Source organism: Thunnus albacares, chromosome 22, assembly GCF_914725855.1.
Source record: "Thunnus albacares chromosome 22, fThuAlb1.1, whole genome shotgun sequence".
NCBI lineage: Eukaryota > Metazoa > Chordata > Actinopteri > Scombriformes > Scombridae > Thunnus > Thunnus albacares.
Window position 1 is genome coordinate 22759864 of NC_058127.1, and position 27782 is coordinate 22787645.

Here is a 27782-nt window from a genome sequence, read left to right on the forward strand (position 1 = left end):
CTTATTAGTCGTAGAGCAACTTTTATTCCAAGGAAGATTGTTTTGGAGAACATTTGTCACAGAATCTGAGCAAAAAACACTTACTTGGGATCCACCCTGACCCATGCAGTTATCAAAACTTAATACACAATGCAGAAGAAAACCAACCTCTGGTTTGCGTCAGGGGTTCTTATTTCTCAATAACCTCACAGCTTCTTACTTAAAACAAGACTATGTAGCTTTTGAAAGAAGAAATGACACATTGTTACTCTGACAAATAAAACTGTTGAATTTATATGCAGTAAAAACATATCTTTACCCAGTGCAATAGAATTTTGTTGCTATGGCCTCACTTGGTCCAGTAGCTAATGTTAGCTAACTGTAGACTGATATTGCCATGAACAGTAACTGATATTACTGAGTCTCTCTGAGACTCTTCTCTGATTCCATTACTGTTTCACTACATTTAAGATTATCTCATAATTGCAGCTTTTGGCCACAGTGGCTGCAGCTCAGCCAAAGTTCCACAGGCTTATTATAACAATCTGATTTTGATACTTAATTAATTACTAAGTCTGTGGTTCTCTGCATTAATCCCTGTTTTGATTTTGCACTGTGATCTCTGCAATCAATTGCTAATTGTGCAGTGCAACTGCTTTTACCTTAGATTTTCATTTGTATAAAGGATTTCTCAAACTTTCATTGGAGACTTAAATAACCTTTTGCAAACAAGTAAACATAGGTTCAGTCAATACTGTGTTCCTATATATCCATCAACAGTCCACTACTAGCAACAACAGTCCAAAATTATTAGATCGCCATCTTGAAATTTTCCTCAATTCTCGTCCTTTTTCCTTCTTACCTTTTTCCTCTCCCAGCTCTCCAGCTCTCTCACCCCCTCCTCCTCACCCCCTAACTGATCATGATGTTCACACACTCAAAGGGGAGGTCAGATTTAGCGAGTGGGGGCCTGCTACAGCATTAATCCCCCTCTTAGAAGGAGACGGCCGCTCTTCCAGCAGCTGCTGCTTCCAAAAGAATCCGACTAGAAGAAAGAAAGAGCTTCATGGGAGAAAATGTTCCTGAGTGGTGAAGGGAGGCGTGTGTGTATGTCTTTGTGAGGTGTGTGTGGCTAAGTGGTTGTCTGTGTATACTCACTTTTCTGTTTAGATACTGTATATTACAGTTTTTCTCAGTTGCTTTGGCTCAATTCTCGAATAACAGTTGAAGTCGTCGAAACAATATGTGAAATTCTTTTGTTACATTTTGTTACTTGTGCACAGCAGAAAGAGCATTTCTCATTTTTGTTACCATTTGCAAACGTTTTAGCACATTTAGGCAAATGAGTGAGTACAATCATCTACAATTTTTAACAATTGTTGATTGTAGGTCTTTGTGATCAAAATAGATTGTTTTCTTCCCGGTGGAATAGTTTTATTCTCAAAAATGTTAGACTTCTTTCACTGTGTAAGTCATCTCATGCAGAATAGTCCATCTAATTGTCAAAATCCAAGCCCATGTTTCATGTTAAATTGATACAGAGTAAAGTCTGCCAAACTGATAAACTGGTTGCCAAGTGAAACTTGAACTTCACTTACGAATAGGGAGTTTCTCACATCGTAGATCTATCAATGGCACTATTGGGGCAAGAAGAGTGACAGTTAAATTTTGGCATTGAAAATAAAATTTGGCATAGAAAAATAAACCTGAACTGAAAAAGGAAACATTGGCATTGAAACACTTGTATTGGAAAAAATTGTATTGGCACTGAAAACCAGTGACACTGAAAAAAAACCTGTCACTGAAAAAAGATAGACATGAAGAAAAAATCTGCAGATTGACATTGAAAAACACATCATAATGCAAAAATATCGAACTAGAATAAGATTGTATGACTGTCATTCTTTAATGCTTGTGTTTTATTTTTCAGTGGAACTGGTTTTCAGTACCAATACAAGTGTTTCAATGTCAATGTTTCCTTTTTCAGTTCAGGTTGTGTTTTCAATGCCAAATTTTATTTTCAATGCCAAAATCTAACCTTCGCTGTTCTAGCCCCATATGACACATGCTGTCCAGCTAGCTTACAGGTGGAAGTCATGAATATGAGTTTTGTAAAATACAGTTAGAGTTTGAGGGCAACAGAATTACTACAGTTTGTGAACATGGAGGCGCCTGCTCAGACGGGGATGGGGGCAACGTAGGTGTAAAGTGGAGGTGTAAATATACGATCATCGACCATTGTCATCACAAGCTGCAATGGATGCAGCTTGTGATGACATAACAGCAGAAGTGTGATGAGGATGGTTGCGGCATTGCCACGAGAGCATTAGGTATGAGGTTGATGAGAATCTGTGGCCAACAGAGAGGATCGACAGGATGATTTCCAGCACTGTCACTGTATTTGTTCACTATGCTGCTGAATATAGTAGGCCTGTGTTTTGTTTCTGTTGTCTGTTTACTGTATTGTACTGTGTTGTGTGATCATTGCAGGAAAATGAAATTGTTTTTCCTCACATTACATGCACATCTAAGTGCTCTTTTGCTTTACAAAGTGGAATGTGAAACCTTGTACTCATGAAATCAGTGTCTGAAGAGTATTCACTTTGATAAAGAATAGCAGTCAGTTCACTATAGAAAATATAGAAAAATAACAGTCTGGTACAGTAGGCATTCAGTGTCAGTGAAAACATGTCGGACAAGACTTCACACTTCTAGAGTCCACTGTCTTTCTGACAAAACATCTGAACATTTCGACCACCTTGGTGTTACACTATGTCACAGAAATGTGTCATTTTGGTAGCAGTGACTTTGACACAGTAACTTAATTTTGAAATGAATTAAAAGTTTTGGTGAGTTACACCGTTTGCTGGTTAACTATAGTGTTTTGCTGCACGTATGAGCTGTTTTGAGAAATGCATCTTCATCGCTGATAAATTTAAAACTGTTTAGAGAAATGTGCCAAAGCAACAGAGAAGAACTGTAGCATTTGTTTGAGGATATGTGTGCTCCTGGGAGTGTGTACGGAGGTGTTGTTGCATGAATGCCTACCTATCTCTCTCTCTCTCTGCTTTGTCATACACTCCCCCATCATCTCATTGTCATCTCTCTTTGAAAATCGCCTCACATTGACTCTTTTTGTGATTATAGTCATTTGCCACAGTAAATTATGACATTACGGTAAGATGGGAGCTTGTGGTAAAATCCATCCATTTCCTGAGGGTTAATACCACACTTGGCATTTTGACTTCATTGCGGTCCCCCTGAGCTTTGGATAATCATTATACATTTTACAACCGTAGTTATATTGTCACCATTGCAGTGTATTGGCTGTGATTACCATATTTTGCTGCCTCATAACAGTGTCATTATGACCAATGAGAGCACACAGTGCGCCATCTTTCTTCCTCACTTACTCTGTTTCATTCTCACTTGCCAGTATTTACAGGCAGTAGATCTATTAAGAAACTGTCACTTTGCTTTAGTTTCTGACTGAGCTGCAGTTGAGTAGAATAAGACGGAGGAAGTGGCAGCGGGTGGGGGTGTAGTAACGCACGGAGAGACGGGTTGACGGCAGGGGAGATAGAGGAGAGGAAAAGCAATAATACTCTACAGCAAAGTGCTGGGGATGCATTGCTGGGAGATGATGGACTGAAGGAGAATAAGAATGAAGAGATGGAGAAGGAGAGGTGTAGGGAGGGGAAAATACAGAGGCGAGATCCAGTATGTGTGCTGGAAGCAAGCTGCTGTCAACGCTGTGATGGATGAGGCTTTGCATGTTACTGAATAATAAGCACTTCACAAATTGGATTGCATCACAGCAGGAAGGATTACATAGAGCCTGTACGTTACGATGTAGCATGTGCTCGCCGCTCACATGCAGGCACATGCACGCACAACGTAATATTGTCAGAAATCATTTCATAACAAGCACGCAAATTACTTGCTACTTGAAATGCATTGGGACACAACAGCGTTCATTTCGAGGAGACCAACACACCACTTAATACAGATCATAAATCAAGAGCATCAGAGGAAAGAAGCGAAGTACAAAGACAGAGGTTTTGCCGTTCCCTGTTGTCATTCTGTAACGCTGACCATTAGAGGAAGGGACAAGGGAGGAGGAGAGACATGGATTCACAGAGAAAGAGAGAGAGAGAGTCTTTGTGCCAACAAGGTCAGTTCCAGCTCATCTGACTGAGCTGTTAAGATGTTCTCACTCCTCAGATAAATGGTCTAAGAAAAAGGGTCAACAAAGCTCTCAGCTGCACTCTTTCCTTCCTCCTACCCCTTTTTTATCCTTTCTTTTATGTCTCCACTGTTTCTAGATATCCATCTTTGTCTTTTTGCGACCTCCACAGTCATAGAAGGAAGAAAAACCAAACGTGAATACGCATGAAAGATAAAGAGACAATGTGAGGAGAGGAGGTTGAGGCAGCCCAGGAGATGTGCTTCCCTCTTCCCTTTGGCAAAAGCAATATAAAAGCACTCAGCGGTGCACGTTAAAATGCTAAAAGTAGGGGAGAGCAACAGGATTTGGACAGGAGAGGGGTGTACTTTTTACAAGACAATGCAGTCAGACAAATGGCTGGAGGCATACAGACTTTAGTTGTGCATGGACTAGATTTCACTTCACCAGCTCGGGCCTTCAAGCAAGAAGTATGGAAAAGAGGCTCTATGTGACTTTGATGGTCCACTGAGCAGAAGATGATAGATGATTGTGTGGCTGTGAGCACAGTGTGGCTTTGGCAGGAAACCATCTTTACTATCTTATTGCTCAGGAGCTGTACTTGTATACTAACCAGGCTTCTTTCAAGTGTTTTTAGTAATTAAAGTATGCACCATTTCAACAGCACCAGGCCCTGTGGCGAAAGTCAGATTCATTCCACTTTGCAGAAGTCCACATATCAGGCAGTGGTGGAAAGGATCTAAATACAATTATTCAAATTTAAGGTATTACTCCACTACATTCCAGAGGGGAATATTGCACTTTTTATTCCACTACAGAGGAATGTTTAACATACAAAACATCTCATCAGCTCATTATATATAATGCATTGTCTTTGTCATAGATTAAACTACCAACATAAAGTACATGAAGTAGTTTAAATTAATGCCAACTAGCTATTACAACAATGCACTCAGCTTACACTACTGCAGTGTAATACAACAGCCCAGGACTATTTCTTACCTTCATTTATATAAATGTGGTAGAAACACCTCTCACAATATACAGTAACACAGTGCAACTCAACAACAACACAAACAGCCTCCAAAATGACCATAAAGTTGAATCAACAACAGTTTTAAAAACAGTTTCAACAAAACTGAACTAAGGCTGTAAGTAATAAATATTTACCAACAGTCCAAAAGCCAAAGATATTCAGTTTAAACTGATATAAAACTTTAAAAACAGCCAATCCTCACATTTGAGAAGGTGGAAATCATTTTTCTAGGGATTAACCAATAAATGGACTAATTGTTTCAGCCCTAAAATGAACATTAAAACCATCATGAAGGGAGGCTTTATTGAAGGGCTTCTGTATTTGACTGCATTCATTAGCTAAATTGGAAACTGAGTGCACACTTCTCTGAAATATCTTGAGTACCTTCATTTTTACCAGCACACATTTTAACTCAAGCACACTTTTTCATCTGACTTTGAATGCAGGACTCACTAGTACTTGTTAAGTATTACAGCCTCCATGCTCCCAAGAAGTAAGCTGATTTCTATTTCAGTCTGTGTTGGCAAAATAAATTGGCACATAAATTAAACATGTTGTGGAGTGGTTCTCTTATAATTGGTGTTATAGCAGATGGAGTTTTTAAAGTCACACTCCAGTCTTATAACACCCTCAAGCACAAAATGTTGCAACTGCAAGTGCTCCTCGGCCACTGATCTGATATGATGCATGACTGACATTTGTCACAGTTTGGATTTCTGTTTTACTTGTCATTATGTTCAGGAAAGTGTGGCAAAAAAAAGTCAGAAAGAGTTAATTGAAGTCAGCCAACTTAGTCACTTGTCACTGATGACAGTTCCCTCTCATTCTGCTGCTTCTTATTGGGCCTCTGGTGCTCTGCGACACGTTCTGATTGGATCTTGCACAGTTGGAAGGTATCTCCAATTATTGGCCTGTGGCTATGGGATGATGGAGAAAGACAGAGCGAACAGAGAAACTGTGAAGAAAGTAATGATGAGGGCAAGGAGAGAGAGAGAGGGAGAGACAGCTAAGTAGTGCAGAGCAGGAGAGGGAAAAGATTGCTTTGGGTAATTAGAGAAGTGACAACTTTGATTTCCACATGAGTGGGGGGGCTCACTCTGGCAGCCACCCTCACACAAATCCACCGTGGCCAAGATGAAAGGTGGTGAGGATCCTGTCGAAGCGAGAAGAGAGAGGGGAGGAAATGAAAACGAGCTGTTGGATTGATAACTACTGCACAGATGAAAGATGAGCGAACAGTTATAACAGTGAGATGTCGTCTGTTTCAAATGCACGCCAACACCAGCGGTGGACGACGTGTTTACATTGAACAAAGGAGTGTGGTGGGTAGGTAAATCGCTTGCTTTTCCCGCGCGTTTCACATAAAGAAACACAACTTGTCTGCAATCTTTGCCATAAAAGAGTTGGGGGAGCAAAACGACGCTGCCTAAAACCTCATCTTATCAAAGACGTTTGATTAATTTTTGAGCCCTGAAAGTCTTGTTCTCTAAATAAGTGAACAAAAATGGCTGCACACGAAGATTATCTTAACAAGTTTCGAGAATTTTCTACAGTCACGTCATTTTTCTTGATTTTAGTGCAGCATTGTGTCTGCTGACACCCTAGAAATATATCAGAAATGGTTTAAAATAATTATTTTACTGCACTGTCAGATTTTGTTTTGAGAAAATAAGAGTTTTAGGACTTAATAATAAACAAAAATGACTTTACTAGCAGGGTTACAGGGTTACTACAGGGTTACAGTACATGGAACAGTGGTTTCTTCTTCCCATCTGCTCTCAAAAACAGCCAGTGGGTGAGGGCAATCCATCTAAAGTTACCTAATGAAAAACAGAATGAGGCTAGCTTGACAGAGAGAGGTTTCTATAAGAGGGAGGGAGAGTGGGATGGCTGATGGCCAATCGTCTCCAATGTAATCTCCATTCTTGTGGATGGATTTCCGATGTGGGTGTCCTGTACAAGGGCATCTGGCTGCCTACAGAGCTACATGATATACAGTTGGCTCCTTGGAGAGTCTCAACACACACACACTCACATGTATTCACACAGATGCACACACATGCAGCAGGAGACAGCGAGCTAGACAGAACAGTGTGTGATTCATATGCTGGATTATCAGCTCACCAGAGTCCAACTCTCCCAGACAGACACAGAAACAGATACTCTGCACTCCCAGCATGCCGAGATGGTCTCTCATCTGTCCTCCACCTTGCTTTGTGTCTCCCCGAGGTGCCAGTCAATCAGAGTGCCCTTGCGCTGCCCCTTGCACAGCAGCTGTGATACCAACTCAGGAAGGGTCCCATCATAGCTGTAAATCCAGCTGATGCTCCAGGCACCGAACACAGGGCACAATAGGAGGCGAGACAAGTTTCTGGCTTCCAGAGTTAGAGATGAACACTAGTGTTTCAGGGTGAACGCTCCTGGCCTCAAGGGCTCAAGAGCTACAGGCATGTTGGCTGGAAAACATACATGATTAGTGTGGATAAGTGTGAACCAGCCTCTGATGTTCAGTGTGAGTCATTAGCAGGGACCATGTATGTCTGGTTCAAGATATTTATATGCACCTTTAATTAGACACATTTTTGCCCATATGTCCACATATTATACATGCCTTATGAATACAAAATAACAGATTAAATAGATTCACAAAATAACAACAACAAAATACATATGTCTCTTTCTGTTATCTTTAAGACCAGTCCTTAGGAAAATACAGTTCTGACATGTGAAGACTCATTTATTTAACACTCGGGGCCATGTTTCAACTAAATAACTGGCTTGTGACTGCTGCATGTAAGTACAAAACATGTAAACATCTTATTATTCCATAATACTACATGCACCACAATCTAGGATAAGAATCTTAACTAGGTTGTTGTGAATGATACATAATGTTTACATGTGCCAGCTCATAATCCAAACACTACAAAAACATGAGAGAGAATACTTCAGTGATTTAATGTTGCACTTTCATAATGTTTGGGGACTTGTTGGAGACAAATTTTAAAAATGGACAAAATGGACACAACAGGGGCATCTTAACTTTAAGTCACAGATAGGGGTAAATGTCCAAAAACACTGTATCCTACACTTCCCATAATGCAACCAATAGCATACTTCCTTACACCCTTCCTGACTTGTAAATTCCTGTATCATTCTAACTCCTACACCCCGAGATTGTAGCATAAGCTTTTGATTATCAATTTGTAGTCTCAAGCCCACGTGTAGATGACCCTGATGAAATCGCTATGACATTACTGTGGTTATTTTCTCACACTTGACAAAGCTCCTCTGAAGCCACAGAGGAAATTATACAACTATATTCAGTATTTTTCCAAAGGAGAAACACATTGAGTGCACATTTAGGGAAATCTTAGTCACATGTAAACATACAATAGCCACTGGTGTCCATTTGGCTATTATATCAGATTTCCTTGAGCGCCAGGTCGGATAGCATTGTTTCTCTGCCTTTCATATCAAGCGATGGGAATAGTCTTAGGAGCAGAGCGAGTGCGATAATGACGTTGGGGGAGAAGAGAAGGGCCCAGCTGTTTAATCTATCCCCCCATTCTCATGCAGAGCAGGCTTCAGCTGGTGCGGAGAAGAGCAGGAAGGGAAAAGTTTCACCGGTTCGCTCAGAATGACTTATTTCTCCAAGGATCCGAGTGCAAACAGATGCAAACAAACAATCAGGACACGTAGGAATTCAGATTTTCATACACTGCAGTGTAGATGACACAAAAAGCTGTCCAACATAACTTTGTGCCATTTTTTTCTATGGTAGTTCTACATCTAATTTCGCTCAAATTAAACTCACAATCACATTCTGTTCTCCATTGTCGCTTCCCCAGTTTTCTTCGCCTTGTCCGTTTTGTTTTGAGTAGATGCACAAAACCAACCTTGGTTATTTTTTTGGTTGTTGATGAGGATGTTGTCACTCACTCCTGTTTGCCAGGGAAAGACTGCACACACATTTGCATAATGTACACACACTTCACTCATAGCATTTATTACTTTACCCACTTTACACTTAGTCAAACTGTGTGTGTGTTTGTGTCGTAATGGATGGTATTGCCTGGTTCACAATGTGGCACATTTAATCTCTTAGTAATAAACCCACTATGTTAGCAGGCAATGAAGAAGGATTGAGGGATAAAGTGAAGGTAAACAAAATAAAGGGAGGAAATTAAGGGAGCAAGTAAGAGAAAAGTGCGAGGATGGAAGAGGAAAGGAGGAGACTGTGGATGAAGGGAAGAAGGAATTGAGAGAGAGAAAGAACAAACTAACTGCAGTTGAAGAAGGTGAAGAGGGAGAGTGGAGGACGAAAGGGGGGAAGTAGTGGATGAAGAAGGGAAGAGGAAGGAAGGTGCTAAGTAAAGAAGAAATAATGGAAAAGGAGTAGGAAGCGAAGGTGCCAGGAGAGAATGGTGCATGGGAGGAATTAGGGGAAAAAGAAATCAAAATGGACTTTGGCAGGAGGGTAAGAAAGAGGACAGAATGAAGCGTGGATGAAGGATTGTTTGAGAACAAGGGGGGGACAAGGACAGGTGCGGATGGAGGAAAAGAAGCAGGCAAGAATGAGGTAGAAGTGAGAAAGAAAAGGAAAAGGGATTAAGGAAAGAGCGATGGAAGTGAGAAAGTAAGGAAAGATTCTATAGAGGGAAAAAGGAGGCTAAAACCATTTAAAGGACCAGTGTGTAAGATTTAGGGGGATCTATTGGTAGAAATGTAATATAATATTCATATGTATTCATTAGTGTATAATCACTTGAAAATAAGAATCGTGTTTTCGTTACCTTAGAATGAGCCCTTTATATCTATATAGGGAGCAGGTCCTCTTCCACGGAGCCGCCATGTTGCGCTGCCATGTTTCTACAGTAGCCCAGAATGGACAAACCAAACACTGGCTCTAGAGAGGGCCTTTCACAAGTTTCACGGCCACCATAGGTTCTCTTACACGTTTGGAAGGGGAGGGATATTCAGTCGGTTGCAATCTGCAACGTCACCGCTAGGTGTCACTAAATCCTACACACTGGTCCTTTAAAACATCACTTCCCGAGCTGTTTCCTGACTGCAGTGTCTCACAGCTGCCACTAGAGGGAGAAGGACATCTCTCCAGCTGATGGTCCATATGAACTATTATTTGGATGATGAAAAGGATCTTTCATAGGATTAAGTTACTAGTGGTGACTGACATAGATCTACACTTTCCCTGCCTCAGTGTGATTCAGACAAGTTAGGAGAGGGAGAAGATTTAGTCAGGATTTGTGGACGAGATAGTAGATGCAGCAGTAGGAGGAGAATATACACTCACAGGATTGATTCATCTCACTAAGGATTACTGCCTCCCACTATTTTCCTTTCGCTCTGTTATTATTTTGATCGCCTTCTTCTCTGCAAACCTCCCTTCCCCCACCCACCACACCCCTCTCATTTTTTCCCATCTTTCCCTTTGCTCTCTCTACTCCAGCAGCAACAGTCTCTCCTCTTCTAGTTCAGTGATTGCTGCAGAGTGTCTGTCATTTCTAAAGTGGGGTTGTCTGCCTGGCACAATGTTATTGCTGCACTGCTTCTCCAGGAGGCTAATCACCAAGTGGTACCTGGCTAATCTTAATATTTTCCAGTTTAATATTTTCACTATTGTGGTCTATTTACAAACAGCATGTTAGCATGATTTCATGGTCAAAAAGCTCCTAGTTACAGCTGTATAAGCCATGGATACAGCCACTATGTCTCACTTACCATTAGTGGAGTTCAGCTCCCGAGGCAGCCTGAAATGCTAAAAACACTGCTGTTGCTAGTTGCTACAGTAACAATGGCTTCGTATCAGTCCTACACATCAGCCCCCTACATGTTCGACATAAAGGTGTTTGCTAACTTTAGCTGGGACATTACCATCAAAAATAAAATTTAACTACTCAGCTCCTCTGTCCTCTGATGCTGGGGTCCAATGTAGTGATTTGTGCTGGTCTTTACAGTCAACAACATTTAACTCGTAACTTAAACATATTGTGTTTGCTACCAGTCCAGCCACTTTTCCTTGTCCAGAAATCGTGGGTGAAGAAACAAAGATGAGGAGGCACTTACATTTTCAACGAAGCCCTAAGTGATGTAAGAAGGGGCATCAAATCTGAATGGCTTGTTGAATCACATGAGTTCAGAGCAAGCCAGCGCACACCAAACTGACTTCCACATAAACTGTGGAATAAGACCACCCTGTGGAATGTCTTTAGTAGGCACATCAGAGGCCCAAATATAAACACACAAGCAGTGAAAAAGTGAGTTTATCATAACATGGCCCCTTTAAGTGTGATGTGAACCATTGGTGTGATGTAATTGGTCACACTAATATGCTACAATACATTTTTCTCTGAATTTAGAACACTTTGCTGCCATTAGAGACGGGAAAAATGTAGTATGTTCCCAAAGAATATTTGTTATCACAGGTAAACCATTCATGCAATTCTGTTTCTAAAGAGTGGCTTTCAAATCACTTAAACTAAAGGAAAAAAAAATAATAATAATTATAATGGTTCAACCTTTTAGACTTTTCAGACCCCCTGCAGGGTTAATTGAGGGATTATTGCAGGTAATAAAAAGCATCATTACCAGCAATTATATATTATAGAAACATCAAAACATCCAGTAACAATTTAACTGCTTCAGTTCCCTTCTGTCATTTCCTGCATCTGACCTGCACCTGTGAGTCACTCCTCACCCAGATGAACACACAGCTATAGGTGCAGTATATGAATGCCACTGAGTCATATGGCTCATTGGAACCACCTACTCTTACATGTTCATCCTGGCTGTCCTACACTTCTCCATCCATCTGCCATCTGTCATTCAATTTCTTCTTTCTTTCCACTGCCTTTCTTTTATTTTTTTTTTCACTGTTGCCCTCTTCCTCATGCATAAACAACCGTGTATGTTCACATAGTGTACAGTATGCACATGCACATGCACACTCACACACATACACCTCCTCAGCCTGTGTGAGACATTATTGCGCAGGCAGGCGTGGGTAGAGAGACCCCTGGGGAGTAGAAGTAGGTACTGCAGAACTGAGAGGTGGTCTATTTTAGATCTCTGCAGCAGCACAGAGTGGGGGAGCAAAAATCAAAGGATACTAGTTAAGATGCAGTATATACCTTGAGCTCTTCTGTTTGCTGTTTAGACTTTGCTCCCAAACTCTTCAAGTCTTTCGCGTGTTTCATATCATTTCGGCAGTATCTGTCCAGTCCAACGGCTCTGCAAAATTTCATGTTTCAAACTTCAAACTCTAATTTGCTCAGATTGTGTTTTCAGTAACTTTAAAGATAAAGATATTGTATTGTATGATATAGTTATGTATGTGGTTCATTTTGACTTGCAGTGGCAAACCATAGCAGGACCAGGAGTAAACAGAACTCAGACTCACAAGTAGATTGCTTTATGTGAGTTATTAGGTGCTTGGGTTAGTGGGAGGTAATTAAGTGCTCCAGAGTTCAAATAAAACACTTCAAACACATGCTCATTGGTGTGAACACTCTCTTGCAGTTGAATCGTGTCACCTTGTATATGGAGAGATACACATTTTAGATTCAATTTCTCACACCTGCGTGTTGTAAATTAGATAATTTCCAGTAAATTATAGTGATAATAGCATGTTCTTCATTTTCTGGGAACCCCCTGGAACTTTGTCCCTCCTCATGGACGCCATGGGATTCCCTGACCCCATTTTTGGAAATCACTGCCAGCATAGCTCTCTGATTTTTAGCCTATAATCTGCAAATATTGCTGTTTGACATAGACAATAACTCCTAATTAAGCCTCTGACATTGCCACCACACTAGACTTCATCAAAGCCCCAGCCCGGCCGCCATCAGCCCTCATCTTCCTTAATTCCAGCTCTGTCTCTGTTGACGGTGTTGGAGATGTACGCAGCATGACCCCGAGGTTGATTGAAGTGAAGTGAGGGATAATAAGTTTGCACAGCGGCAATGAAACTTCTTTGACACGCTGATGAAGTGATGCTAATTGCCAAGTGCCACTGAGAAGTGCTCAATTAATGCATAAGGAAAAAAACCTGAGAAAAACAGAGTGCTGACAGTTTCACTAAATCCTTTTTGCCTTAGTTGAAGTAGAAGAGTCAGATCCAACAGATGCAGCACAGGCAGAATGCCATCCTGTTGTCGGATTTGTGAGGTGGTGATTTGCTAATCAGTGACTTTGTGTGAAACGGGAACTAAAATATGTCTTCCTTGAAGCAACCATGAAATGTGTTTTAGTACTGTGTGATTATCTCATGCTCATGTGAAATAACAATGGTTTATTGCTGACACTGAAATGTCTTTTTTTTCTGCTTTATTCTTCCACAGTGTAATAATTCTGTTGTTCAATGATTGCTGGTTCTGTGTGTGATTCTAGTTTAATTTACTTCATTACTGCTAATGCATTTTTAAAGTGTATTGACTTTGCGGATAGCTATCATAAGTTAGCCATTCTACAAATGCAATACTATATCTAAATAATTTATAAATCTGTTTAACTTAAAAAATCATTTAAACTCAAGGTAACTAGAATGCTGTTAACTTGCCTAACCAAACAAACCAGCCCAAAAGCACATCCTCAAGTTCTTCCTGTCCTAACTAAAGCTGATTTAAAGTACATAACTTGCTAAACATTTGCCATGTTGCCCTTCTAACCTCTAACCTTTCAACTTCCAGATTTTTTGTAACCTCTCTTAATTTGTCTTCTCCAAATTTCTTAAAGGGAACTTTGATAATGAGCGCCTGGCTATTGCTAGACAAAGAATCCCATACCGACTCGGTCGGGTAGTTGACGAGTGGCTACTCGACAAAGGTAATAAAATCCCTTTAACTCCACTAATGATCTAACCGCCTAACCTACCGTTAACCACCACTCTGGAGGAGGTGCAGTGCCACGCAACAAGGTTGAATGTGATTTGGCTCTTTAACAGACCTGTAGGTCCCCTCTCTAATCCTCAAATCTAACAAACCAAATAATGATTGGCTGATATATCATAACTCATCACTTTCAACTATTCTTTATTTCTATTAGTATGAAAACGAATCAAACAACATGGCAATAAGACATTGCCGGAAGATTTGTTGTTTTCGACATATTGTTACATTACAGCTTGCTGTGTAATAATTGGCAGTCAAAATAAACTACAGTATAATGTTTTGAGTAACAGCACCATCCTCTAGCATTGGGGTGCAGATATCCAGGGGACCATATCCAGAGCACCTTAAACTGGGGCTGCATCTCTTCAGAGGATTAACCCCCAAATAACCCGACATAACCCCCTTAATAACTTGACCACATGTAAATAGACTCTTGATTACGTTTGCTTCTTTCCTGTGTCTTTTGTTGGCTGAATGTGAACTTGCATTGACTATATTTAATCACTCATGAAAACAAAAAAAAAAAATATCACTTTATAACTGGATTTTCAAGAAACAGAACCCCCCCATGGAAGTCACTAAAAGTTAAAGGGACTGTTGTTCAGTAGTTTGTTCAGTGATTAATCTACATTCATTGCAGCATGTGGGCGCCACTTTCCGCCCAACATTTATGCATAACTAGCCATAACTAGACCATCCAATGTGGTCCCATCAAAGTGATGACTCTTTAACCCTTTGAGTGCCGAATGTCCCAACCTCTTTGTCTTTGTCTTGTGCCGTGTGTTTGTGCTGCTGAAGGTGGTTGATTCTTTAAAAAAAAAAAAAACTGGAATAAAATTAATTTGAAAGAAAGTTAAATGCAGCTGAGTCCCAAAATAGTTTCCGTGTTGCAGTGAAAGCATTGCAGACACTCATTTCTCATGCACTTCTGTGCGTATTGTGAAGTCTGGTAGATTGAAAATCAAGGAAGCGTAACTAGAGTATTTAGTGTATAAAATCGACCATGTAGAGATGAGAATCTATGGGTTTTGTGTGGATTATCAGAATGTCCAAAGCTAGAGACTTTACAGCAAGTTTTGCATTAGCTTTTCTATTTGCATAAGAGATGTATTGAGATTATGAATTAAGAGTTTTAAACATTAGCCAATTAGCTCCAGGGGCTCCTTTGAAACGGTAGTGTCAACGATAACACATGCAGGGATGAATTCAGATGATAAAATTTGTCTCCGAGAGCAAAATAAAGTATTAATGCATCAGACAAACAAGATAAATGAAGCACTTGCATATTTATTTCATGGAAACAAAACAATCCTTGCATTCATCTCGAGCTCCTATAAACTGACTTCTCTGCTCTCCTCCGGTGCGTCAGGGAATGCACTTCTGCTGAGGGTAGTTAGGACACAAATCAGAATTAAAAAGGCTTGGGAGATGAAAGTTGAATGAAAAACTGGATCAATAAAAAATGACTTACCCACTTATGAAATGATTTGTGCATGTTATGAAACTCTAAAGAGAGTGAAACTGAATGTATTATTCTCTTTCTTCTATAGCTTGAAATGAGTCTGTATCCAATCATTTAGATGAGAGCATTGGGATAAAGTGGGAAGACGAAATAAACAAATAATCTCCATCAAACCTCAAGTGGGGGCTTTGATCAGGGCGCATATTCAGAAATATGTAACTTATTTGTTAATTTGATTGGGTGTGTTAATGAAATGTCATACACACGTCATGGACTGAAGAGGCAAAGTGGTTTCTAAGATACTGTTTGCATAAAGGACATATCAGTCTAGATAATGAGGGGGATTAGCGGACATTTCCCAGCTCAAAGGGTTAAAGGCTGTTTGTTGCTTTGATAAGGAAGCGGCTAGAACTTAAAGCTGAGAGACCTCTAAGCAGAATCTAACCACCTAACAGCAAATCAAACTCCACCCACACTAACCGCTGAGGGCTTCTCTCATGACACCCCACCTTCCACCGCCAGCCGAAAATTGAAACAATTTGACAAATTTCCAGCTTTGCCCTGCTGGTAACAAATTCAGAGAGCCCTCAGTTATAACCCTGTTATAAATTATGTTTTAACATTTGAAAATTGCAATTTGCAATTGGACCTGGATGTCAGTATTTGGAAGAACTTGGACAGGTAGCAGCGATCGCTCGAGACAAAAACTAAATAAAAAAGCTAACTAAGTTCTAACTACTACTAAAAGACAAAAATCTCCAAGTGGCAACTTCCTCCCCTTGTCTCCACATCCCTGTACTGCAAAACTCAGAGGGTTAAAACAAAGCAAATAACTGAACACCAAATTCAAAAGTGACGCACCTGCTCTGGATCATTCAAACAAAATATATTTGAAGAACTCAATGAAGGTCCCTTTAACATTTATTGTTTTCACCACTGAGGAAATGGAACATGTTTTTTGTGTTTAAATGTTCTGTACTGTATGTCCTTTGTTATGCAGGGTGAATGGTGTATGAGCGTTGTGTGGTAAACAGCCTGGATCATTCCTCTTGTAATAGATGTCCAGTAATGGTCCAGGCTGTGTTTTGCTCTCCAGTCTCTGGCGACTTCATTTCATTAATGCCTCAAATGGTCTTAACATGCTTCAGAGCTCTTGGCCAGACTGCACAAAACAATCAGCCCCATGGGTCTCCTCTCTCTGTGCTTTTAATGTTTTGTCAATTCTGTAAAATTCAACAAGCATGAAAGACCTCCACGTCTTTCAGATCTCACTGGTCTTAGAACTGCATCATTGATCTCAAGACTCGTGCACTTGTGGAAGTCATTGGAGCCAGCAGTGTCCTAGAAGAGAGCTGCACTGTGTCACCGCATCTCATTCTGAAGCCCTTATCCCATCTCCCCTACTGTGTGTGAGGCAGATCAGAGTGAACATCTCTAGCTGACTCTGTGCCTGCTGACTAAATCCAAAATGGCAGCCATTACAGGGACCCAATGGAGGGGAAAAATCAGAGTCCCAAAAGTTTTCAACAGCTCCATCCAAGCCAAAACTTACTCAGATGCGTCCTCTTTTCCTTGCATCGCTCTCTCTCTCCTCATGATAGATCTGTCATCCCAGGTTTTCTGCTATTTATCTGCCCTTCATAGCTTTTATTTTTTCCTGTCTCTCCTTAGATCCTCCTTTATTTTTCCTCAACTACTGCTGCCATCCTTCACCAAAAACCTCACAGGCATTTCCCTACGTCAGTGTAGTTTGTTTCTTTAGAAACAATAACAATGTGTTGCAGTTTCCTGATGTCATCAGGGAGCTCCACTCAAAAATAAAGATTACAAATAACCAGCAAGAATCAATTTCCCTTAGCTGTTCCCTTTTAGCAGATGAGCAAGGATGCGAATAAAGCTCCCCAAAGAATCGGAGCTTTACATCTTCTTCTGGCAAGAAGTCTATCCCTCTGGAGCTCTCCAACAGCAGGACGATCAAGCTCTGAGATGAGCTACATGAGCACAGGAAGGAAGAGGGAGGAGGAACAGTAGGACACCAGGTCTCTGTGGCCTAAAAAGCAAGCTTCCACAACCAGGTTTAATGTTCAGTGTTTAATGGTGTGGTGTGAGCTCCCCCTTTCCCTAATCGAAAGCAATCAAGTCCTCCCACTTGGTGTGGGGCCAGAACCCAAATCAACATCTCCAGGCCAGGCATTGGTCCAGATCTGCTATTCCTGATTCCAGCTTCATTTCAGAGATTCTCTCACATCAGGCCACAGTCAAATCTGTTTGAGTCTCTTTCAGCCCCCCATGATGAGCTTCATATCCCGCTGACTTACTATCTTGTTTTCTCATTTTAGCCCTCTGCACTATTATGGCCATATTTGAGGGAAGTAGGGTGAAATTGTTTGAATTTTAACATGCTTGCTCATGAGCAGAAAAGTAGCTAGAAAGGGGCTCTGTAGCTGCAATGAAGAGACACTTTGCTGTTATTTCATGGTCCCCTACCATGAAATGGCCTAAAAACAGCACAGTCACAGCTGGAGTGAATAAAAAGAGAAAAGATTGTCCCCTGCTAACCACCATGCTATCTCTCTCTGTGTCTCTCCCTCGACAGTATCACTTGTTTAAGATCTACGTACAGATATAGGATCAGAGATAGAGACACATCTGAGTCCTGCAGATTTACCACCACAATCTTGGCGCCCTCAGCTGTCTTCAAGGACCTCAGGGCTTCACACTGCCTCACAAGGCTTTCAGTCTTAACTTCATGCTGCATTTGGCCCCTCATCTCCATTGTCAAACACAATTAATTCATAGTGTTCTACCCAAACCAGCCCAACTTCTGAGGAGTAAAATAGCAAAACGCTCTTAATTACCAAAGAGAGCCGTGTGCTGAGGAGATAACTTGGGAACACTTCATAATCGACTTTGTCAGCATCCCACCCCACCCCCATTGTGCTCCAGTCTTCTTCGACTTTCTCCCTCCTTATTCTTTTTTTTTTTTCTTTAGAGAAGAAAATGGAAATTGGGGGAGTTCTTGTTTGTTGATACACATACTAGAAATTCTGCAGGCGCATGAGGGCTTTGTGAACACAAACCCATAAAGACTGTGTGCAAATGGTCCAACTTTCTGTTATGCACATCACAAAGTAGTGTATTGACAGAGGTGAATTGTGGGCCATCCCTCCCACCCTGCAACTCGACTAAGAGAAAACATTTCAGATAGAAGCTCCTTGCAACCATATGGCATCCTTCCTCTCTGAAAGATAACAGGAGTGGAAGGAGGATGAGAGAGGCGTAACGATGAGGGTGGTGGGAGAAAGATGCTGCTCTCTCTAGCTGCAGTCCTTTTCATATCCCATCCACCGTAAACTGAGATCATCCTTTTACCTCCCCATCCCCCCACTCCAATCTTCCTCTGCCTCCCTACAGCAATCACCTCCTCCAGGTGATTGCCGCTCACAGCCGGGGAGGGGCTAAGCCTTGCGAGAGCACAAGCCCTCGTCCCCTGCCCTCCTCTCCACCAACATTCTGGGGGTTGTAGCAGACGTACAGCCATTATTTCACAGCCTCCGACAAGCAATCTGTGCATTAGCAAGCCGAGCGTGGCCCAAGCCCAGCCCACTCCCCTGTTTGGCTCAGCTCAGCTAGTAATTACCGACCACAGCTCATCTGAGACAAGCCATTTCTCTCTGTTCAGAAAAAAAGCCGAGGATGGTGCAACGATGCAAAGCTGCAACTAGATACTTGCTATTACTCCTGTTACTGCAACAGCTTCTAAGGCAGTTCACTTTTCCCAGAAGAAGTCATCTCAATAATATTCTGTCCTCTATTTGTAACTGACATCAGAAAAGTGTGATGCAACCTGTACCCAACTGATAAAAGCTTTTAAATGTGCAGTTGGGTCTTTTGTTAGAAAAATCGTCAGGCACACAGGAAGTGATGTCTTTTACATTTCCCATGACAGATAGAATACAGACAGTTAGTACAGTAAAGCCACTCTGACTGATCAGACAAAAGTCAGCCATCCATAAAATTTCAAACTTTGTTAATAGATGAAGACTAATCTCAATACAACCAGGTAGAGCCTCCAGTTGTTCACAACTTTCGTCTCATTTTCCTAGCTTGGGCCATCATTTTTATGGATTATGATGAACACACTCACCAGAGTAATTGCTGAGACTTGGGAACACAGTGACAACTCTATGAAGTCCAAGCCAAAAGTTCAGCCACTTTACTTTTGGAGGTAACAAACCTGAGTGAGTGCACCTGAATTGTCCCTCAAATCCCTCATTACCTCATGAAAGACTGAAAGCAAAGAAATCAATTTACTGTGGGCGTCAATGATCACAAGCATGTAGATTTTGTGAAATCACTACAAGGTTTCTAGGAAAATTTTCAATCCTTTAGAGTTTTGCTTTTCTAGTCAGTGATGCGTCGCCTGCTGTCCCACAATGCTTTGAGAAACAATTCACTGGAGTCAGATAGAAAATAGATCACATCTGACAAGTCCCATCTTGATCAGTGGGTGTTCACAGTTACACAGGAAAACTGTGTGCACATACAACTATGTTTGAACCAGGAAGTCATTCTGTGAACTGATAGGTGTATACAATGGACAGTTTGGGACTGTCCACCTTTTTCTGTTCCAAATAAAACTAAATTAGGATTTGTTTAAAACCTGTCAGATCAACTGACTGTTCATTTTTCTTGCCCCTTCTGACTACTTTTTAGCATTGTCGCTGTGTTCCCAGATCTCAACAATTAACTTGGAGAATATCATCTATCATGACTGATAGAAATGATGGTCAGTTCTACAAAAATAAGACACCAGTTTTGATCAACTGGAATTGTTATGTAGTCTAAACCAATCAGTTTACAAAGTACATAGTTTTTTCAGTATTACAAAAAGTATAGATTACATTGTCTCCCTCTGACTTTTTCTCAAAATACGTCTATTTCACACCAGCACTTTTGACAGCTCGTCTAGCTGAGCATGTTATTCCTGTGCTATATATACCTACGTCCTCTATATGAGCTTCTTTTCTGGTCAAACAGTGTGACATGCAGCAGGAAGCTATGGCCTCACACTAAGACAGGTACATATCATAAAACCCTGTCATTACCACAAGGTTAACCATATGATTAGCTGGCTACACTTGACTCACTTGACTGCTCTCACCAGCCATTCGGTATCCCTTACACGGGAAGCACTTCAGTGCACCGTCCTGTGCCTCTGCTTTTTTTCATAATTCTTACTACCTCACTATTCTTCCTTCTACTTCTTTCTTGCCGTCTTACTCATGTGTATTACTGTACATCTTTATCTTCCTGAGCCACTGTCTTTTACTGCATCTTTCCACTTGTTCTTTTTATCAAGCCTATCATCTACTCCCTCCATCCCTCCCCCCATGCCCTCACTCTGTCTCTTTGACATTCTATCCTCATGCAGGTTCGCTCTTTCTGTCATACTCGTCTGTCATCCTGCCTCCCTCCTGTCATCTCTCATGTCCCGATTCTCTCAGTCCAACCTCTTCTTTTGTCATTCCTCTCTCTCTCTCTCTCTCGTTCCCTCTCTCTCTCTCCCTCTCTCTCTCTCTCTCTCTCTCTCTCTCGCAGGCATTCAATAGATAATTCCTATGGAAGGAGCAGCCCTATGGTCAGTTTTGCCTGTAAAAGAGGACTTAATTACATGCCACATACCAGTTTCTTTAATAGGATTGATGTACTTGAAACAGTTAAGTTCTGTTACAATTACTGTACATCTTCTGTTGTGGGACACTACTGAGGACAGTCTCATTAGAAAATGACAGGCCTGTGTAGGATGTACAGTAGTCTCCCTTCATATTGATTTCCTGCCAGCTATGGGGGGGGGCACTGCACTGCACGCTGCATTTCACGGTGCATTATAAATGTAAAAATAACCTCTCTCCCCCAGCTACACCAGATGCTGTGACATGCAGGGGTCATTACCGCAATGATTCGGCGAGGTAATCGAAGTCAGAGCGCTTCTCACTCCTCCATGACGCCTGCTAGGCTATCAGCCACTAAGCCCCCCCAGGGTGATCCAACCAAAGGCGCGCGTGATTGCAGATGATAAAGCCTCTAGAAATGGTCGTTCCCGCCTTCTTATACCCCGATCCCCTATTTAAGCAGCAACGAGCGTACAGCTTCTAGCCAGGATAACACGTTTTCCACGGCTGTAGGAAAGAGCAAAGATTTACCAAGCTGCACTACCTCTGAAGCACTATTTCTAGTCTACAAACCTTTGAAATGGGCAAAAAAATACATCAACAAACATCAACAATCTCCACTGACAACTTAGCCTTGAGATTTACATGACTTAAAGTATAATATATGTTTTACTGCTCAGTCCTTCTCATGCTGCCTCTCCACTCTCTGTTGCTTTACTCTCAGTTTCCAACATGTGTCTATGCATATCCCTTCATTATCCAGAGCTATTTTTATTCACTTTGTTGTGACAAGTTTGAGGGGCACTGTGTGCTACTTAATGCTTTCCATATTACTCGGTGGCTGTGGCTCAGGAAGTCACCAATCAGAAGGTCGGTGGTTCAATCCCCAGCACCTCCAGTTGGATGGAGGGATAACATAGACAAGAGATAAGATAGATAAGCGGTGCATCAAAATAATTTGAGTTATTCCTTTTCAATTTTACACTGTTGCACTATGTGTAAAATGTCTACGTTGTCAGAACATGCACAAAAAGGTTATTATAATTCAAGAAGTAATGTAGCTGACTACATGAGCTGTCTTGAGTCATGACAGTCCCATCATTAGCTATGCTACAGTTTATGGGACAGTCGTGACTCCAGGTGGCTCGCTGGCTTTGGCTGTCTTGTAGTTTATCCAAACAAGCACATCTACAAGATGCACTTTGTTGACAAGATATCATATCATTACAAGAAGTGCAGTCATGGCAGTCAACAGAACAATGTGCAGCTTTTACATTGTTCAGCCTGTCCCTGTCATGTAGCCAGGTAGCTAACACTAGCTTAACTAGCTGTCTGCAGATATTAGGCTGATGTCAAGAAAAATGAACAGGAGGAGTAGATTAATTAGTGTGCTGACCTTTCTGCTCTATCTGTGCAGAAACTGATTATTAATTGGGTGTCCGTGCTCTATTAATAAAGGTTCTGGTCCTGACAGTCCTTAGCTAAAAGGGGTAGCCTGTATTTTTTTACCCATGCTAGCAGCAGCCATGCTATGGGTAGCAGTGATTGTTGCTCAATCCACCAATTTGGTCCAGACTGAAATATCTCAGCAACTATTTGTTGGATTGCCATGAAATCTGGCACAGACATTAATTTTTCCTTCAGCATGAATTGTAATAATTTGATGGCCCTGACTTTCCATCTAGAATCATCATCAGGTCAAAATTGTAATTCATCCAGTACTTTGGTTTATGAATAAATGCCTGAAATAACATTCACATCAGCCACACTTGTACTTTGTATTGAATGCTGATTAGCAAATCTAAACATTGAAACACACTGAACTAAGATAATAAATATAGAAAACATTTTGTCTGCTACACATCAGCATGTTAGCATTGCCACTGTGAGCACATTAGCAAGCTGATGTTCTGACTGTGTTGTTGTTTTAATCGTATTTTAGACTTGCAGGGAAGAAATCAATTAAAAAATTGTGCCTAAGCTTGAATAAACTTTCGATTTTTACCTTTTAGTTGTATTGCCCAGTGCTACTAGACGGACAGATGGATGGACAAACAGATACATGGATAGATGTATCAAGCTTGAGTCTCAGCTCAGTGTCTGCAGTAGCTCACTGCATAAGCCTGACCATCACACTCTGCACTGCAGTTAATTAAGGCTTTGTGTACGGCTGTGAATGCCTGTTATAATGAGTAGCTGGCTGCCTGCCACCCCCACTCATCCCAACCGCCTCACCCCCCTCCAGCCCCTCCCATACCAAAGCCTCTGCCCATTAAATGCCTATCACCTTAAGAGCTCTGGGGAGGGAGGCAAGGCAGCAGGCACCCAATCCCACCAAATTGGTCCAATAGACTCTCATCAATATGAAAACCCCGTGTGCTGTGCTGTCTACTGCACACACACAGCTGTCAAAACACACACACACACACACACACACAAAGAGAAAGGCGTATGTAAATAAATGTTGGGCATATAGACACTACTTGAAAAGGCCAGCTATCACACACATAAAGGTCATTTCACTGACATATTTCATAAGTTATTACACACACACACCCTATCTTCAGCTGCAGCGCCACATCCAGCTCTGTCATATTAAGCGCTGTGATTGCTTGTCATGCAGGGTCTGCTTTTTCTACCCTCCCGCCCCTCCACTTCACCCCACTCATGGCCGCCGCCAAAATTGGCTCTAAAACCGCATGTCACTTTTGATTTGACCCGGCAGACCCTGAAACAATAACTTCATCAGGGCCTGTTAGAGTCTCATCCTGACCAGACAGCTACAAAAACAAACACTGATTCCCCTTCATCTAGTCTAGAGGGCACCTTTCTTCTTTCTTGTTCTGTCTCTTTCTCAGATGAGATGAATGCATAAATGGCCATCACAATGCTCTCCTGCACTCAAGGCTCATCTCCCCTCACTTTTTTTATGAAGGAGGACATTGTCACAAGCTCTACTAGCAATACAGGATTAAACAGGCCATGGATGCTTGGACTCTTTAAGAAATATGTAACGATACACCAATGCATGTGCATTGACTTTTGGAGGTATCACTAATCCCCCCTACTCTGCATCATAATCATAAGCCGCTTGTCAATATGGCTTACTTATGACTGTGTCACTGGCTCGGAGTGTAACTGTGACACCAATTCACTTAACTCCTCCGAGTGAACTGTCCTGTCTGAACAGATCATCTTCTAATGTGGAGATGCTGCTCACATACACACACAGAGGAAAGTCGGCCGTTTCTAGAGGAACTTGAGCTGTTTGGTAAACCAAGAGGACCGATAGCTTTCAGGAATACAGAGATGATGTATGTCCTCAACTTCTGCCGTACTCCATGACCCTTCCACTGGAGAGTGGGGGCCCACTGGGGCTGCTTGTGTGAAATGGGAGACCCTCTGGTCAAACGTGTGGGTGTGTATGTACATGTCCTCTTGCCAAGGACACTGGAAGAGTGATACAGGGGGCTATGAGGTGGGCTGAGACTGATTTTGTGCATTTCTGAATGTGATCCTGTCTGTGTTCTTGATCTTGTTGTTGAAAGTTTCTCTCTGCACATACACAAGCATGGTTATCCTTCTGTATTTTATTTGCTGATGTCCACAATTTGACAATCTGTCCCTGCCATCCTCTCCCATCCCCTCTTTTGTAATATCACTCCCACACCAAACATGCTCAGTGATGAGATAATAGAGTGAGACTCAGCAGTGTCTACAGTGCATATGCCAGACATTAAATCTCATCATTATAAAGTTAGGAGATGGGAGCCGGGTCCCTTGTGGGCCCCTGACGGGCCTAATGATCTAATAATGGGATGACATGTGTAATGGCCCATCTCAGTGGAATATATTTATCTCTCAAGCACTTCTCTAGAAAACATACTGATACACGTATATACTGAACATGTGTTTTTACGCCCACACACCCACACGGATGTGCATCAATAGACATTATTTTCTGATAAGCCCACCCACATTGGTGTTGCACATACGTCAAATCGAGTGTACCAATATAGACTGAGAGTAAATCATAATTACAGTGATGAAGCACCCTCTCAGCTCTTTTAATTGAAAACAAATGAGACCCGGGCCTGTCCCCAGTGTCTTGTGCTATGCTGATAGGTAGGAGTATGTCCCACATAGAAAACAACAGCAACATTCAAAAGACATTCAGAGGATTCATTTGTCATTATTAAACACAATTACACATGCACAAATGCAAAAATGCAAAAATACACTGGATTGAATAGCATCCATACTGTCCCGTACCGTACCTGTGTAAGTAATAAATCTGCATACATGCATCCACACATGCACATATACACACTCCCATCAGGCCAGAGGGGTCTCTCATTACAGAAGTCCATAGCCTGCCATCTCCAGAGAGTCTATATTTCACTCTCAAATGCACACATTAGTGTAGTATTCCTTTCACAAACAAACACGCTCCCTCTTTCCTTACAGGGATTGATTAATCCATAAAAAAAAGCTCTTTGGCTTCTCCTGTCCTTCTCCTCTAAATAATTACCCCATCAAGTCTGTTTTTAACCTCCTTCCTTCTAACAGTATCCCACAATAACACTCCCCACCCTCCACTCTGCTCTCCTTTTTCCTCCTCTCCACACGAGTCATCGTAGGGGTCAAAGTTTGCATCAGTTCAAGTGCCATGGTGGGATGTGTCCCATGGAGAGCAGGGTTACAAGAAAGAAAAATTATAAATAAAATCTAAACTGACATCAGCTGAATAAAATACAAGGAGAAAAACTACACCCATTAGACCGCCCCCACTCCACCCCTTCACCACAAGTCCTGGTAACACATTAGTATTGGACCCTGGTTAAATGGTCGACCCTATCCTCCCTTCATCCATCTATCCATCCAGATGAATAGTAATGACCACAGAGAGAAACAGCCCCTGCTGAATTAAACATTTCCTTCCAATGAGGATCTTATTTTCCCCCCTTGGATGGCAGAGCGGGGCGACAGTTTTTCTGCTGGCAGAGGTACTTTATCATTGTGCAGCTCAGGTGCATTGGAGGTCAATGACACAGACCCAGCATTGTTCTAATATATTCCATTTCAGGGCAAATGAGATGCATTTCACTGTGCACCTTCAGTCTCAGGGTCAAGCCGCAACTGCCCCTGCAATCTATTTGACTGCCAGATTCAGGCTGCCTCTCTGAGAAAGTGGCACGTGCCCAGCCCCATAATGGCTGCACCTGCAGCAAGCCAGGGTCCAGGCTCTCTAAAGTGTTACCCAGGAAATCCCATGTGACCGAAACAGTCCCTCTATCTCCCCTGTTTCACACTGCGTCTGTGTATTGCTTTGTGTTTCATGTGCAAGCTCACCCAGAGACCATGACTGATTTGTACTCTCTGCCCTCTCTCTCTTTTTCTTCCCCTTTTTCCATGATTTCTCTTTCTCTGTCTCTCTCTCCTTCACTTCCTTTCACTTCCCTCATTTCTCCGTCCGTCCTTTTTCGTCTCTTGTACGTCAGGTCGCCAGCTGACCATCTTCAACAGCCAGGCGTTCATCAAAATCGGTGGCGGTGGAGAAAAAGGGCGCCACTTCCAGGGCCAGATTTCAGGCCTGTATTACAACGGTCTGCAGGTGCTCAAACTGGCAGCCGAGGGCGACCCCAATGTCCAGACCCAGGGTAACCTGCGGCTGGTGGGTGACGTGCCCTCGGTGCTCACTACTGACACTACCTCCACCACCCCGCTGGCTGATATGTCCACCACAATCATGGAAACAACCACCACCATGGCCACAACCACCACCCGCAAACAGCGCTCGCCCACCATGAGGGACAGTGTCACACAGGTGAGCAATCCAGAGTTTGTAATCCAAGCTTGTTTACATGATTCATAGCAAGAAGCTAAAAGAACAAACTGTATCTTAAAAAGGACTGCAGTTTGAGTCATTGAGCCGGGGAAATGTTTTAGTGCAGTGCGTTGTGATGGAACACTGCCATTTACTTTTAATTGGCTTTCTAAAGTTCCTCCAAAATCTCAAAGTGCTGAAAACAATATTTGAAAGATTAAACAGCATGGCCAAGTAACCAGATGGCCCTGCTTGGACAAGTAGATGTGCATTTCAAACGAAATCATACGTCAGCAGCAAGGTCAAACAGTCACGGCCTGAGCGTGAGTGTTTTCTGTGTGCCTCCCCTTGTTAGCTCAAAGCCACATTCAGATGTTCAAACAGCCCTCAGCCCGAGAGCGAGTTACATAACAGCATTGTGTGGCTCATCCTATTAGACCAATCAACACTGCAATTTTGATTTTCTCGGAGAAGATATGTCCGAATAAACCCTAGACATGTAGGATGCTATGAATTACAGCACATCCAGACCGATCAACAAAGGCTGAGGGAGGGGAGTAACAGCACAACAACTTGGGTGCTATAAGCTTATATTTATGACCGTCCTTCATACATGTGTGAAAGACTGTGATTTACTGTCTGATGATTATCCACATGTGCTAAAGGCAGCCATCACCATCATAGTAAGCAATAATTAGCAAACAGTAG

At 41.9% G+C, this 27782-nt stretch overlaps 1 protein-coding gene across 6 annotated transcripts in view; it reads left to right on the forward strand.

Moving 5' to 3' along the window:
* Nucleotides 1–27782, forward strand: part of nrxn2b (neurexin 2b) — a 714140-nt gene that overhangs the window by 667915 nt on the left and 18443 nt on the right. For 4 of the 6 annotated variants that reach the window (XM_044341047.1, XM_044341046.1, XM_044341048.1 and 1 more), the window contains 2 exons: nt 13956–14045; nt 26749–27074. In XM_044341047.1, coding sequence (XP_044196982.1) covers nt 13956–14045; nt 26749–27074 — 416 coding nt within the window. The remainder of the gene's footprint in view (nt 1–13955; nt 14046–26748; nt 27075–27782) is intronic. The other 2 variants (XM_044341049.1, XM_044341051.1) reach the window with 1 other exon arrangement.